At 41.0% G+C, this 15,999-nt stretch overlaps 1 protein-coding gene across 1 annotated transcript in view; it reads right to left on the reverse strand.

Annotated features, from left to right (window-relative positions):
• LOC135200255 (isocitrate dehydrogenase [NADP] cytoplasmic-like) overlaps positions 1 to 14,070 on the reverse strand; it is a 37,178-nt gene extending 23,108 nt beyond the window's left edge. The window contains exon 1 of the mRNA XM_064228727.1: positions 13,818 to 14,070. Coding sequence (XP_064084797.1) covers positions 13,818 to 14,019 — 202 coding nt within the window. The 5' untranslated portion in view covers positions 14,020 to 14,070. The remainder of the gene's footprint in view (positions 1 to 13,817) is intronic.
• Positions 14,071 to 15,999: the final 1,929 nt, after the last annotated feature.

Below are 15,999 nucleotides of genomic sequence, written 5' to 3' on the forward strand. Positions count from 1 at the left end.
ATTCTAAATATCCTCCACATTAATTAATAGAGTTTATATGAAGAACTTTTTCTACATTTAGCAATAGCCTCTGCTGCTCTTTGAGCAAAACCTTTCACTCTGACAAGGCTCCTGACAGTCTGAATCCTGTCAATGCCAAAGCAGACAACCTTTGGTGGTGCCTGTTGAAGTGGGGTTGTTTGAGAAGACGTCGACCTAGTGGCAGAAGTCTGGGAAAGTCCAGGAGCTTGAAGAGGTCTGGAACCATTCTTTCCTGGGCCACAATGGGGTCACGAGTGTCATCGCATCTGTCCTCCACACTTCCTGGTCTGGAACCAGACAACAAAAAATTGGCAAAGAGATCTATAGCAGGTTTTCCCCATAGTCTCCACAAATCTTGGCAAACAATCTCATTCAGTCCTCTCCATTAGAAGGATTTGGTTTGAGCGACTCAGCTCATCTCCCAAGACATTAATTTTTCCATGAATGAACATTATAAAAAGTTATCTTGTGCTCATTTGCCCAATGGAGGTCTTCCGCCACTTCGTTAAGAGAAAGAAGTGTGTTCCTCCTTGTTTGCGGACATACGAAAGTGCCATGGTGTTGTCTGCATAAATCACTACTTTTCTTCCAGCAACTAGAGGAGCAAAGGCTTGCAGACCCAGAAAAATTGCCCTCAACTCCTTCACATTTATGTGGAGGGTCTTCTCTTGTTCCATCCATAAACCTGAGACACACTTGCCTCCCAAGAGAGCTTCCCACCCTCTGTCCAATGCATCTGAGAAGAACTCTAGGTTGGGGTTCATAATGACTAAAGTAATCCCTTCTTGAAGTCTCTCCTTCAAAAGCCACCAATGAAGCTTTGTCTTTATTTCCTGTCAAGGGGAAAAGATAAGGGAGGAGACCTCAAGTGGAGACGGACCAAAAGTTACAAAGCTCTCCACCGACACAAGGGTTTTCAAGGATACTCATCCAGTCTAGACCTGAGCAAGATGGGCAAATTAGAAATTCTTGCACTGTCCTTATACACAACTCTACAGTGGGCCACCCGTATTCGTGTTCTCTGGATTTGTGGACTCGCCCACACGTAGGGTTATGTGTGGTAAATGTCTAAAATTATTCGTGGTCCCTCCCCGTTATTTGTGAGCATATTTTTTTTGTACAGAAATATTTTGTATTTTCATGTTATTTACTGTATAATATGTGTACATAATATGAAATCATACAGCACTTACTTGTGATCAATGTTGATTATAGATGATGATGATATAGCCGTGCAGCCTGATGAATGACGATTAAGATAGACTGCACGGCAAAGTAGAGGAGTTGCAGATCCACTGAGGGTGACTTGTCACCTTCTTCAGGAGGCACCATCATCTTGAGGTAACTGTACATTTGTACAAACAAATTAAGATAGAGCTTCACTATTTCATTCATAGTATTGATGAAAGTTGTGGCCCTTTCCTTATTTCTATCCCATGCCTTGACTGTTGTCTGTATCTCGCTGACATCCCTGATCACATTGTAGAGACCACAAAATTTCTCAAAGGCCTAGTCCGTTGATGGGATACCATTACTAAAGAGAGAGGAGAGTTCTTTTCCGAGAATGGCCTCCCTAAGTATTTTGCCCTGCTCATATTTGATCTCAATGCAGGCGACTGCACTTTCAGTCAAGCAGTAATGGGCTGCTACTTCTCCATGACTTCTACCATCTCTTAACATGACTATCACGTCTATTTTCTCCTCAGCACTTATTAACTGTAAGGGCCGGGCCTCTATAGCTTAGGCTCTTGCCAGAAGCCCTAGAACCAGAATGTTCGAGGACATTTTAAAGAATAAATCTTAGTCCATAGTAGTGAATACCACAAAGGCAAAAAAAAACGCACAAATAAGAGACCATTGAACTTACGTATGTACATATTTGGTCAATTGGGTACGCATTGTGCGGACTGTACATTTATTAAATGTTTTAAGATGATTTCTAAATGTGATATGTATGCACAATAAAGTGTTTTGAGGATGATACTAAAAGTACGCAGACCATATCTAAAATATGAAAGACAACGGGAATATAGCTGGGTAGGTATGTTTCTTTCTGTCTGCGGCACACAATGTATGTATTTTTTGTGCATATGTACTTAGTATTTTCGTGACTAAATACATTTTTATGATGAAAAAAGATTTATTAATTTTCAAATATGACAGTTCTGTAATACATACTTTAATGTAAACACAGAAAAATTTCAGTAACAAAATTGGGTTTTTTTTAAAAGATGCCTCACCCAAGCCAATTTTCCACAGATAAACAAATCTTATGACGCCATGACACTTCTTAGAGCAGTATCCAAACGAAATGATATTCGACACACTATTGGCTGTTGTCTGCACAGCAGTCAACCCAGGAGCAGCATTCATTATCCTTGTTACTCATTAGTTGTACACTTGGCGTTGACTGGTTGAAACCTGACCCCATCTCACAAAGATTGAATTGTGGGTACATCGCACATCTACTTCATCAGCCTCACTTTGTAGAAAGTTACTGACATATGTGAACGCAAACATGAAGCAGTTTTGTATGTATCAGCAAACATCTGTGTGCATCATGCCAAAAATGGCCCTTAAAAAAGTGCCCTACTCCTTCTAAAGCTTCTGGCAAAGTAGCTAAAAGAAAGAAGACTGTAATGAAGCTTGAAGGAGGGCAAAAGTTATGCCAGTCACCCGCCAATTCAAAGTGAACGTGAGCACTGTGAGATATATAGAGAAAAAAGAAAATGAAATAAGTAAGTGTGTTAGCATGACATACTATGGTACAGCAAAGGCGTGTCCACTGAGAGACAAAACAATTGTGGAAATGGAATCTGCACTCGCATTCTGGATCAAGGACTGCAGGAAGAAGAATGTGCACCTTGACTCCAAGATCATACGCCAAAAAGCACGAAAGCTCTACCAGCAGCTGTCAACTGCTACACAAGGTAGCGAGGAAGAGGAAGCCGAAGATGTATGTAGAGATTAGATTAGATTAGATTATAAAATTTTTGGCACATAGCCAAGCGCCGGAGCCGAGGGGCCATTCAGCGCATATATATCTTTAAGAATAAAAGTCACTGTCGTACAAACAAACATACACACCGATTGACATACAAATCATTCATTCATAAAAACCAAACAAGAAGCCTAAAACAATTAAGAGAAAAATTAAAATTTTTTTAAAATTCATAAAAAAGACCAATATTTTTTAAAAATCTCATAATTTGCTCTGCCTGAGCACCTTCACCTAAAATATCGCCAAGAGACTTATTTGCCAGCAAACAAGCGTCTACGTTTGGTTTCAAATGAGGGCACTCCACCAAAATATGCACCACAGTCAAATCCACATGACAGGTGGAACAGCGAGGAACCTGCCTATCCGCTCCACTCATCATTAGATACCCGTGAGTATTTTTAGTGTGGCCAATAGGTAATCTAGCTAAAACTATCTCAGACCTTCTATCCATCCGGCTATGAGGCCAAGATGAACAGAAGGCCTAATCGACTTTAATTTAAGATTATCTAAAGTAGACCAGTGGGCCTGCCACTGGTCTCTACAATAAAATCGAATGGTACTTTTAAAATCGGAAACAGGGACGCCCATGTTGGAATGTGCCTAAGCCTAGTTGCAGCCTTAGCAGCAGCGTCGGCTCGCTCATTCCAACAATTCCAACATGGGACGGAGCCCAACAAAACCTAACAGAAAATCCTCTTCTATTAATTAAAAGATAAAACCAATCTTGTACTTCTTGCACTAAAGGGTGGCAAGAGACTAGGCTTTTGAGAGAAGATAAAACACTCAAAGAGTCAGTAAAAATGGTAAAAACCTTGTTAGTAGGAGGGCTAAACTAGCTAAAAACTCGATGTAAAAAACAATGAACGTAACAAGTAAGCCCATAAGTATAAGAGTCCCAGTATGGAGGACCGGGAATTCTTAACGAGGCAGCATGGCGCCACCACGAGACAACCGGGAAACCGTATATGACCTATTTAAGAGGAAAATACTGGTACCCGGAAGATAAAAATGTGGTAAAACATTACTTATGAGTTACTTAACTTAGCCGTTGCAATAGCAGAGCGTTCCATGTTGGTGAACAAGATAAATCCCGGAATTCTAACACAGCACAGAAAATAATGCGTCTTGACGCTAGCGCTAAAAATTAAGGATGTCCGCTAGGGCGTGCTGTCCGTGGCGTCCTCTAGTAGTAGTAGTAGCGGCTGCATCGCCCGTTGGTATCAGCTCTCTCTTAAGGGGATTCTGATTGGAAGTTCTAATTGGTGATTGTCTCGTGGTAGTGTTCCCCACTCGCCCCTATTACCATACCGACACTGTTTTTCTTTTTAAGAGTGAGCGAGTCAGTTTTACTGACATTTTCTTAATTTTGTTTTCTCTGGATAATTTTAGATCAATTTTACCTAGAAAGAATGATATTAAGGATCCTTTCATAGGGCGACACTAAACGAGCCAATCACCCAGAAATAGATTTTTTTCCTTCGTCAAAATCCCTTTTTTATCAAATGTAACACCTAGATACTTAATGCTATCTTCATAAGGTAAAAATCGAATCATTTCAAAAAACAGTGTAGGGATCTCTTCCATTCTTCTTAATCGACAAAATGCTTATAGCTTTGGTTTTTCTTTAATGCTGAAAATTTGAACCCTTTAGTACTGGCCCATGATGTTGAAGCATTAATAGCAGTCTGAATCATTTTGACAAGCTTCGACAGCTGTAGACTTACTACAGATTATTGCATAATCATCAGCAAAGGCCAGACCATGCACCCCAACAGGAACTTGTTCTAGTAGGCCGTTGACAGCTACATTAAAGAGTGTTGGACTAAGGACGCTTCCCTGAGGTAACCCTTCTTCTTGAGGGTAGGCAGAAGAAATGTAAGAGCCCACTCTTACTTTCAGGTAACGTTCTGTCAAAAAATCTTTAAGACAATAGAATAAATTACCCACAACACCCCACTCAACAAGTTGCATAAGGATACCCCCTCGCCAGTAGTGTCGTAGGCTTTTCTCTAGGTCAAAGAACACTGCAACAGTCTGGTTTTGCACAGCAAAAGCATTCTGTATCTCCCGAGTAAGGAACATCAAAGGATCAGAAGTACTTCTATTTTTCCTAAAGCCAAACTGCCGATTAGATAAAAGATTCTTTGAATCCAAATACCACACAAGTCGAGCATTGACCATCCTCTCATAAATCTTGCTAACACAACTGGTTGAAGCAATTGGCCTATAGTTCTTAGGAAGGAAGGAATCTTTAAAGAGGTTTTAAAAACCGGTACATAATCGATATCTTCCATGACTCTGGTGAAGTTCCTGAAAGCCAAAAACTTTTAAAATGTCTAAAAGAAATTGTTTTGTACTTCTAGGCAAATTAAAAATCATTGAGTAGAGTATATCATCTTCACCAGGAGATGTTGGGGAAGATAACGAGATTGCATGATCTAACTCTTTCATGGTGAAAGGAAGATTATACGACTCTGAATTTAAACTAACAGCAGGAGAGTAATGTAGGGCACTAGATATACTGGCACTGAATGCAGGAGAGTAATGTAGGGCACTAGATATACTGGAGAAATGCCTACCAAAGGTTTCTGCAACTTCTCCAGAATCAGATTATGAGGAAGCCATCAATTTTCAATATAGGCAAGGGAGGTGGAGAAATTTCCCTAGCAGCTTTTCGGATTCTGTTCCAGACTAATGACATCGGCGAATCATATTTTAATTCACTTATATATCTGATAAACGATTCCCTCTTTGCTTGCTTAAATGTTTTCTTTTGCTTAGCAAGAGCTCTTTTATAGATAATTTTATTTACCAAGCAAGGGTATCTACGATATCTCTTGTAGCAAGTTCTAGTTATCTTTCGGCTCAATGCGCATGCATCACTCCACCAAGGTACTAAAGGACGCCGAGGTTTACCAGAAGTTCGAGGAATAGACAGCATGGCACCACACAACAATATACTGATTAAATACTCATAAGCAGATGTTGGGCTCTGAAAATCATTTATCTCTTGATCAATTTCAGTAGATTTTTTGAATAATCCCAGTCAGCCTCCCCTACCTTCCATTTTGGTAAACATGGATAATGGAATATTTTTCATATACTTTAAGTGAATGGGCCAATGATCACTGCCATGATCATTCTGGTCTACTACCCACTGGTAATCTAACCTCAAAGACGAAGAGCAGATAGTGAGGGTCAATGGCTGAATCAGTATTATGAAAAACATCATGTCTTGTAGGGGAAGCCATCATTCATTAAAGTGACTGTCATTCCAAGTCAAGCAGCTGTTCTATTATTAAACCCCAGCGGTCGCAGTTTGGCTCTCCCCCAGAGGTGTGCTTGGCATTAAAATCCCCCATCAGAATGAAGGTTTAGGAAGCTGGTCTATCAGTGTCTGTAGGTCGTTTAATTCTAGCTGGCGGGGATTACCCTGAGCATCCTGTAATCTATTTTCTAATGATGGATCAAGGTAGAGAGAGCAAATTGTGATTCCATTTATAATTAAAAATTTGGACTGCACAAGCCTGCAAGCACAGTGTTCAATTGAACAACCCAGTGATTAACAGACTTGCGGACTATGATGCCTTGTGCCGTCCCTGAGCACCGTACACCTATCAGGGGTGAAGAAAAACCTGTGAAAGGAATAATTAAAACCCACATTGGGTGTGTGCTCTCCCAACTTTGTCTCTTGTAGACACATCGCAGATAAATCATGTTCCTTAAACAGAACCCGAACTTGCTCTCTATTTGATATAAAGCCACGATGTTCCACTGCATGAGAGCCATTATTTAGAGGAAGGGATCTTAAAATTCTCTACTAATTTAGGAATCTGTGTCCTGGTGAGAGATATCTTATTTCAGCTGTTTACCAGTACTACTAGATTCAGATCTAGGTGTTTACAGATCTTTTTTGATGAAGGGCCTTCACTTGCCCTTTCAGTTTTGCTTTTGTTTTTCCTTTGATATCTGAATGACCGTGAATGAGGCGAAGAGGGAGAAAGGGACCTCTTCTGACGAATAAGGAGGGCCTCAATCTCCTCACCGTCATCTCCACGGTGCACTGTAACGTCAGGATCAGGTAAGGGTCCTTCAATGTCCAGGCAATGTCCCTGACACAGAGAAGTCGTCGTCATCCTGAGATCTGGTTTGAACCCTAGAATCAACAGGGTCCCCTGGCTTAACCAGAGTCTCTGCAACATGGGAAACCCCACCAGGAGGGGCACAGGAAGCCCCACCTGGGGGCCACAAGCGGCCAGGCCCACCAGGGGGGCATGGAGGTCCCACCAGGTGGGGCACGGGAAGCCCCAACAGAGGGGGCACGGGGTGTCCCCACTTATAGGGGGTGTGGAAAAAAAACCCCACCAGCGAGGCACCGGGGAGCCCCACCAGAAGGGGCACTAGAAGAAGCAGTAACTCAATTGTTGTGCCGTTCAAGGCATCCGAATAGGATTTCCTGCCCAACAGCTTTTTGGCTTGTCCCACACTGATATGTTCAGCAATAGATTTTAGTAATGCCTCTTGTTCTTTTTTTTAATTCACTACATTTCTTATCACGGGCTCGATGTTCACCCTTACAGTTTATGCACATTACCGGTCCAGAACATTCCTCGTGCTCAGGCCTGGCCACGCGATTCACAGAGTTTATTTCTGGTACAAACATTAGAGGGTGTCCAAAACCAAAACATTTAAAGCACTGGAGCACTCTCGGTCTATAAGGACGAACTTTCAAGATTTCACTGTCAAGAATAATTTCAGATGGCAGGAAAGATTTATAAATGTTAAAATAAGCATCGATGAGCGGGGCACTTTAAAAACCTTCCAAACCACGTCTGGACACTATCCAAAATTTCCTCATCATCCATTTCATGTAAATCTTCATTAAAGATAACACCCTTCGCGTAACTAAAATTATAGTGAGGTTTTACCTCTTTTATTTTACCATACCCTCAGGATCAAGCTTCAAATTTAGTAGCATTACAGACTGAACATTGGTCTTGGTATGAACTAAAAAACTATTACGCCCAAAGCGAGTTACTTCTGGGCTCCCAACATTGCCGATCTTCTGGCTTACCAACCTTTTCACCTTGAAGAGGTTGCCTCTCTCACCATGCGTTGAGATAATTAACCACTTAGCTGGGTCTGGAGATCTGGAGATTCTACTTATTCTATTAGGATCTTTTATTTCATTTGGTGATTTATAAATGTCAAGATTTCTATGGGACCGGTCTTCTGCCTCTACAAACTCCAACACTCATAGAAAATCACTGACCTAAATTCTTCTAAAGGCTCTGTGAGCTTCCGATTCAGAGTTGAAAACTATCCAGAATTCAAAAAAACCATAATTATTGCCAAGTTTATTTCTTAATTCTTTGATGTTCCCAAATTTACAAAATTCATTATATATCGTGTCATAATTCCAGTCTAAAGGGACTGGTTTCACATGCAGAATGTTTGTAACAAGGAGCTCATTTGAAAAAGGCTCCAAAGTTACAATGGAGGAATTACCAGGTTTTTCCTTGTCCTTATCCTTGCCTAAGTCCGTTCAACCAAAGATCTAAGTAATGTCGCATAAGACGAAGGATTTATGATTCGTCCAGGTAGCCCCCACCCACCATGGAGCCACATTTAGAGGACAGTGTTATCCCATACAGGGCTGCCCTAGGGGTACCACCCAGATATACACCCCACCCTCAGTGCTTAAGGCGTCATGATGTCCGTCGAGATCAGACCCAGCACTAAGAGCAGGGTTTGACATATAAACTTTCCCCTCGCTCGACCACGTTAGGTACTCGAGTTCTACGGGTGAGGTGGCATGCCAACCATCCTCACCCTCCACCAAATCCAATGAGTAAGTCCAAATCATGTCCAAAACCAATCCAAAAGTCATCAACATAAAATCTGTATCTTATAGGGGGAGGAAGCAGAAGGATGAAAAGTTTTAGTAGAAAAGAAAAGAGCTGACTTATTTAGTTGGATCAACAGCTGGGCACCAAGGCCCAGCGACCGAGATGTAGAGGCACAGGAAGGCAATGAAGAAGAGGGAACTGGAATTCTTGGGCTTTGATGAACCAGCTCCTGAAGAGGAAGAGGAAGAAGAGGAGCCACAACCGGGACCGTCCTCAGCTCCCCAAGGTTTTCAGGCGAGCAAAGGAGGGTTTCCACTGGTTCCAGAAGCTGCATCTGCCAACAAGCGACGGCCAGCCAAAATATCCAAAGGCCTTCAAGAAATAATCCAGAAAAAGGATACTGCCCAGAACAAGTGTTCAATATGGATCTGGAAGAAGATGCCATCCCAGACATACCTTGTGAAGGATTAAGCTGAAAGCCTTGAATTCAAGGCACAAAAGGATAGGTTGACCCTCCTGATGTGTGGGAAAGCGGTTGGCTTTATGCTGAAACCAGGCCTCAATTACAAGGCTGCAAATCCCAGGGCACTCATGAATAAGAACAAGGCGTTACTGCCCGTCTTCTGGATGCATAATCCCAAGGCCTGGATTACCAAAGTCCTTACAGAGTACTGGTTCTACCAGAGCATCATTCCTCAAGTTAGGCAATAGCTGGTCGATTTAGACATCAACTTCAAGGTCTTGCTCATAATGGACAATGCTGGTGACCACCTCTCCATCTTTAGTACAAAGGAGTCCAGCTTGAGTTCCTCCCTCCCAACACCACCTCTCTCCTCCAGCCTATGGATCAGGGCATCATCCGTGCCTTTAAGGCACTCTACACCAGGAACTCCCTCCAGCACCTTGTTGATGCAATGTACCGTGACAGTGAATTTACACTAAAAGCTTATTGGCATAAATTCACGATTGCCACGTGTCTGTCTGTCATTGACCGGTCGCTGAAGGACATGAAGAAGGAGAACCCCTGAATGCCTGATGGAGTAAGCTGTGGCCGGACTGTGTCCATAATTACATAAACGGCTTTTTCTCCTCAGATATCCAGCATTCGGCCATAACTAAGGCAGTCCAGTTGGTGAAAATTCTTGGTGGTGAGGGCTTTGACGATATCAATGAGGTTGAGTCAGCACCCTCACGATGCCCGCCCACTCTTGACCCTCTGCCACAGACCAGGACTTGGAGGAGCTGACAGTCTGCCAGCAAGGAAGATGATGCTCCAGGTTCAGGAGAGAACCAGAAGTAGGAGGAGAGTGGCCTGACTTTGGAACACCTGTCTCAAGTTAAAAGAATGATAAACGACCTCCAGGAGTTTGTTGCAACATGGGATGCTTACATGGAACGCTCCTTGAGGTTTTCCAACATTCTTGATGCAGCATTGGAGCCCTATAATCAAGCCCTCACCACTGAAGAAGCAACAGCAGCAGCTGCCAATCACAATGTTCATCACACGAATGATGAAGAAGGACCCTTCAAAGCCTCCCGAATCGCCTGAAGTAGTGCCCCTACAATTGTCTGAAGTAGTGCCTCCCAAATCATTTGAGTCAGTGCTTCCCAAAGTGCCTCCTCTGCTTAGCTGTGCAGTCATATCTTCATCATCATTCATTGGACTGGATGGCTAATTCGTCATCATCATCTTTTAATCGGGAAAATTTTTTTTAATGTTCATATGTATTTTGTTCTCTCTCTCTCTCTCTCTCTCTAAATATTTGTGGGGGTGGGGGTGGGGTGGTATTCATGGAGGGACCACTGTATTCTCTTCAGGGAGAGAAAAACCTGAAAAGCTAGTCTAGAATCATCCCATAGGGAATCTTCTGAGTCTGAGACAACTGGGATTTCTTGTCATTTATACTGATTCCTAATTTTTCCAGGTCCTTCACACACTGACAACTCGACGGATCTCAGAAGTCAGTCATCCCAATAAAAACCTGCATTGATCCCTATCAGATGTAGCCATTTCACCAAAAGAGCAAGGATACAAGTAAATATTTGGGGAGCTGTCTTCAGTCCGAAGTAGAGGGGCCTGAATTGAAAAAAACTCTTCCTTTGAAGATAAAACCTCAGAAACCTCTTCAACTCTTGATGAATGGGGATATGAAAGTATGCGTCTTCCACGTCGAGGGTCACCATCCAGTCCCCTGGCTGAAGGGCAGATATCACAGACTGACTGGTCTCCATCTGAAACTGTCTTCTGCACATAGAGATTAAAGGCGCTGACATCTAGTACGGGCCTCCAGTCCCCCCAATGCCTTGGGGACTACAAATAACCTGTTGTAAAACCCTGGGGAGTTTTTGTCTACAACTTCTATGGCCTGCTTGCTGACAAGCACCTCTACTTCCTTGGCCAATGCTGAAATTCTCTCTGATCCCTTTGAGTATGCTGTCAATGAGATAGGAGCATTGGACAGCGGAAAATCTTGAAGAAATAGGTATCAAATAGCCTTCTTGAAGGACTTGCATTACCCAAGGCTCTCTCCTCTCTGATTTTCCATTCCTCCCCAGAAGCAATGGAGTCTCACTTCTATGGGCGTGTGGACTTTCTGACTACTTGGAAGTCAACTTAAAACAGGCTTTCTTGGTCAACTTAGCTGGAGCTCGCAAATTAGTCCTTGGTCTGCTTTCCCCCTCAAAAAGGATGCTTTTGGATGGGAGAAGAATCAGAAGATTTAGCTCCTGTAAAGGGAGGATCCTTTGGATGCCTCGTTGATTGTGTCAGAAGTTCATTGTGGACTTCTTCTAAACAATACCTGATGAACAGTCTCCTCTGGGAACAGGTGGGACTTACTTAGGGGAAAAAACATTAATGCCGACTTCTGATTAGTAATCGCTTTCGATATGCAAACAAACACCACAACTCCCACTTTTTAAGCACTCCCATCGTAAAAAGAGCAACACGACTTGCAGAGAATTCTCCTAGAGAGGAGGCAGAGACTCCCAAGGAAGGAACTTCTCCAGTCGCATAAAAACGATACCTGCTTGCTTTCTAGCTTGGAATGGAGCATAGGCCAAGAAGCTTTACCAAACTCCTGCTTCTTCATCAACCACACATTTTGACTCCTTCAACAACTTTCTTGGTGGACTGGGAAAGGAACCAACTTCAGCAAACCTGACACTACTACCTTCCTCTCCATCACGAAAATAGAAGGCGGCGACAAAGTTGAGGCTGGCTTGAAGAAGCCCACATAGGTGGCGAGCAAAAACTTCAAGAGACTTGAGAAAGCTGAAGACTATTTCAATTCCTGATCCTCTTCCTCCTCTTCCGATGAAACGGGCGACAAACCATCGTTCTCCCCTTTAGGTGCCGTTGCTTTCTTCGGGAAAGCCACAAGCTCTTGAAGTTGCTGTTTAAACGGACCAAAAGATGACTCGTCTAACATTGCACTTGTCTTGGAAGTTGAAGCAGTGGCAGTTGAACGGCTCTTCTTAGAAGACGAGCGACTTGCAGGCAAGGTACTACGAGCCTCAGGAGGAAAACAAAACAAGACGAAACTTCTTTCGACGAGCTACGACGAGGGGAGTCGATAGCGTTGAGAGCGCGGAATGCTGTTCAGATTGTTTGGCACGGGAATGCGACTGTCGTCAGATGGAACTTGACTCTCTGGAGACAACTGACGTGAACCCTGAATGACCTAAATCGGTGCAAAAGTGCAGGATGACTGAGGACTCCAGTGCTCCTTCGACTTCTCACTGGCAGAGTCGAACAGTCCATGAACAAGGCATGCCTTTACACAGGACACAAAACCACAGCATGACACATTTGTCACTTCCTTTCAGGCGATGGCACATCCGAAACGGAAGAACACTGCATGTTACTAACATCAGTGCTGTTTCAATGGCGCTTAGTTGATAATTGTGAGTGAACAGGCTCGACGGAGTCAGTGAATACCCTTGGGAAAACCCACCCCAGTCTCCCTTTGACCTCCGGTTTGTCTTCTCCCAGGTGCGGGGGAGCAGGACAGGGACCTTTGTCTATGAGAACTAGCGGGACGGACAGCCACCTCAGACACTACACTGACACTTGGCACATCTAATCTTTTCACTAGCATTTGATTTTTCAACAAAGGCATGAAAAGACAAACCCAAATCCATAACAGATTTGGCCAAGATCTCAAATTTCCTGTCCATTTTGGACTCCAAGCTGGCAATGGTGTTGGAATTGAAAGCATGGGCTACCTGGACTGGAGTTAAGTGGCAATGAAGTAGGACTATCGATAGGAGAGAGATTAAATAACAGAGGGGAAGAAAAAGTTGACTTCTTGAGGCAAAGGAGTTGCTTCAATACTAGTCTTACTCTCAGCCCGAAGGGCCGCATCTCAGCCCAAAGGGCTGCCTTCCTCTTCCTATCCTTTTCCATGTTCTCTAAATGAGACCTAACGTTCTTCCAACCTTGCTGATTCAAGTCGTGACACTTAATGCAAGTTAACTATCTCTTTGGACATACCTGGCCCCTACGCTTCACGCACTTAAGAGTGCGAAACATGAACAAAAACGCTTAGCCATTCTCGTTTTGCAGGCGACTAATGACAAACTAGTGTGACATGCTGAAGCTCAATTCTATAAAGCTAATTGAAAGCTAAAAAGAAACTAACCAAGAAAAACCACCAGCAAATAGGATGAAAAAACCTCAAAGGCAATGAAAAGTAGACAGCAAGAACCACCGATGTTACTCCGTGGCCAACAGAAAATGAATTGACAACAGCTCAACAGTACCGGGTATTCCTGAAAGTGGGCGGGTCACTTATCATCTACACTATCAATGGCAGCGCGGCCACCGCCTAATAATTTGAATTTTTGACTGCCAGGTAAGAGAGCTTACAGCTTTGTAATTGTTTGGTAAGTCACTTATGCAAAAACATGCACTATTATATGGTTATATAACAATGAAGTTTTACCTTCCACTCTTTTCTCATCTGGGGTAATGGTGGCACACTTGATGCCAACATTGTACTTTTTGATGGCATGAGCACAGTCTAGGGTGACCTGGTCATCTGTGGCATCACGGTTCTCGATCCCAAGATCAAAGGTGTGAAGTTCAATATGAAGGAAGGGGAGCACAAGTTTCTGCTTGATCAAATCCCAGATGATCCTGGTCATCTCATCCCCAAGAACCTCCACAACGGGACCACCTAAGAGCAAGAAAATAAAACAGCATTAAAACCACTTCAAATACCATAGTAAAGTGACAGTATACAGTAGTGTACCTATACTTTAAGGGCTAAAGGGCAGTAACATCATTTGATGATTACCTCTCACTGCAGAAAGACAAATGGCCTTTACTGACGCACTGGATAGGCTATTATCTGTTAGGCCTGGATGACAATTGCATTCATCATTAGACTACACTATTGCAGAATTACTGTATTTACAACAAAAATCATTTTCATGTCGTGCTTATACTTTCTACAATATTCAGATGCCAATCCAGAACTATTCAATACATGTCACCAAACAATACCAAAGGTTTTTTCAAGTTTAACTATATTCCAGGATTTATAAAAATAAACCTTTACATCACTAACTATTTTCACAGTACAGGCAGTCCCCAGTTATCGGCAGTGTTAGTTTTCGGAGATCCGATTTTATGGGTGGGGCTTGTCTAGTGGCACACACACACACACACACACACACACACACACAACACACACACACCACACACATATATTATAATATATATATATATATATAGATATATAAAGTAATATATGTATATACTAGATGGTATGTATATATATATGTATGTATATATATATGATATATCTAGAGATATAGTATATATAGATATATATATAATATAAATAGTTATATATATATATATATTATTATATATAGATATATATATATATATATCTATATATCTATATATATATAGATATAGAATAATATAATATGTAGATAATATAGTATATATAATACTATATAATAGATAGTTTTATATTATATGTATATATATGTATATAATAGGTAATATATATATATATGTATATAGATGGTTATGAGATGAGATATGTTATATTATATATATGCATTATATTATATATTATATATAATATATACCCCAATACATACCTACATACACACATACATACATTACATACACACACACACACACACACATATATATATATATATATATATATATATATATATATATATATATATATATATATATATATATATATGTGTGTGTGTGTGTGTGTGTGTGTATGTATGTAGTATGTTGTATGTATGTATGTATGTGGTGTATATATAGGATATTATATATATATATATATATATATATATATATATATATATATTTATATATATATATATATATATATATAGATAGATATAATATATAGATTGTATATATATATAAGATAGATATACAGATATAGTATATAAACATATATATAACTATATATATATATAACATATATATAACATATATATATACATATATATAATATATATATATAATTATATATATATACATATATATATAATCTATATATATATATATATATATATATATATATATACATATATATATATATATATATATATATATATATATATATATATATTATATATATATACAGTAACCTCCCCGTTAACACGAGGGTTACGTTCCTGGAGATGTCGTGTTAGCCGAATTCGTGTTAACAGGGAAGTATTTCTCCATAAGAAATAATGGAAATAAGGGGGTTAACGTTCCAGGGCAATGGGAAACTTAATCTATTTTGGGATTTTGCCAGAAAAAAAAAAACACTTTATTTATATATTTTTATATACAGGTAGTCGTCTACTTACGAACTATGCAACTTATGACAGACCGACTTATGACAGCTACAAGATAATAATATACAATAATATTTAATTTTATATTTGGCTAAAATACGTCGAGCGCGCGTACGATAGTTTTTCCCGCTACCGTCAGCGCGCTCATCTCCGAGAAATTTATGAAGAGAAGAAAAAACGGACCATTCAAACAAAACTAAGCATGTTTATGTTTAAACCAACATCTCAGTCTACCCGTCCCCACTACCAGTAGTACTACCACGGAATCGGATGACCCGGACGATCCCCAGCCAT

This window comes from Macrobrachium nipponense, chromosome 26 (genome assembly GCF_015104395.2).
Source record: "Macrobrachium nipponense isolate FS-2020 chromosome 26, ASM1510439v2, whole genome shotgun sequence".
Taxonomy (NCBI): domain Eukaryota; kingdom Metazoa; phylum Arthropoda; class Malacostraca; order Decapoda; family Palaemonidae; genus Macrobrachium; species Macrobrachium nipponense.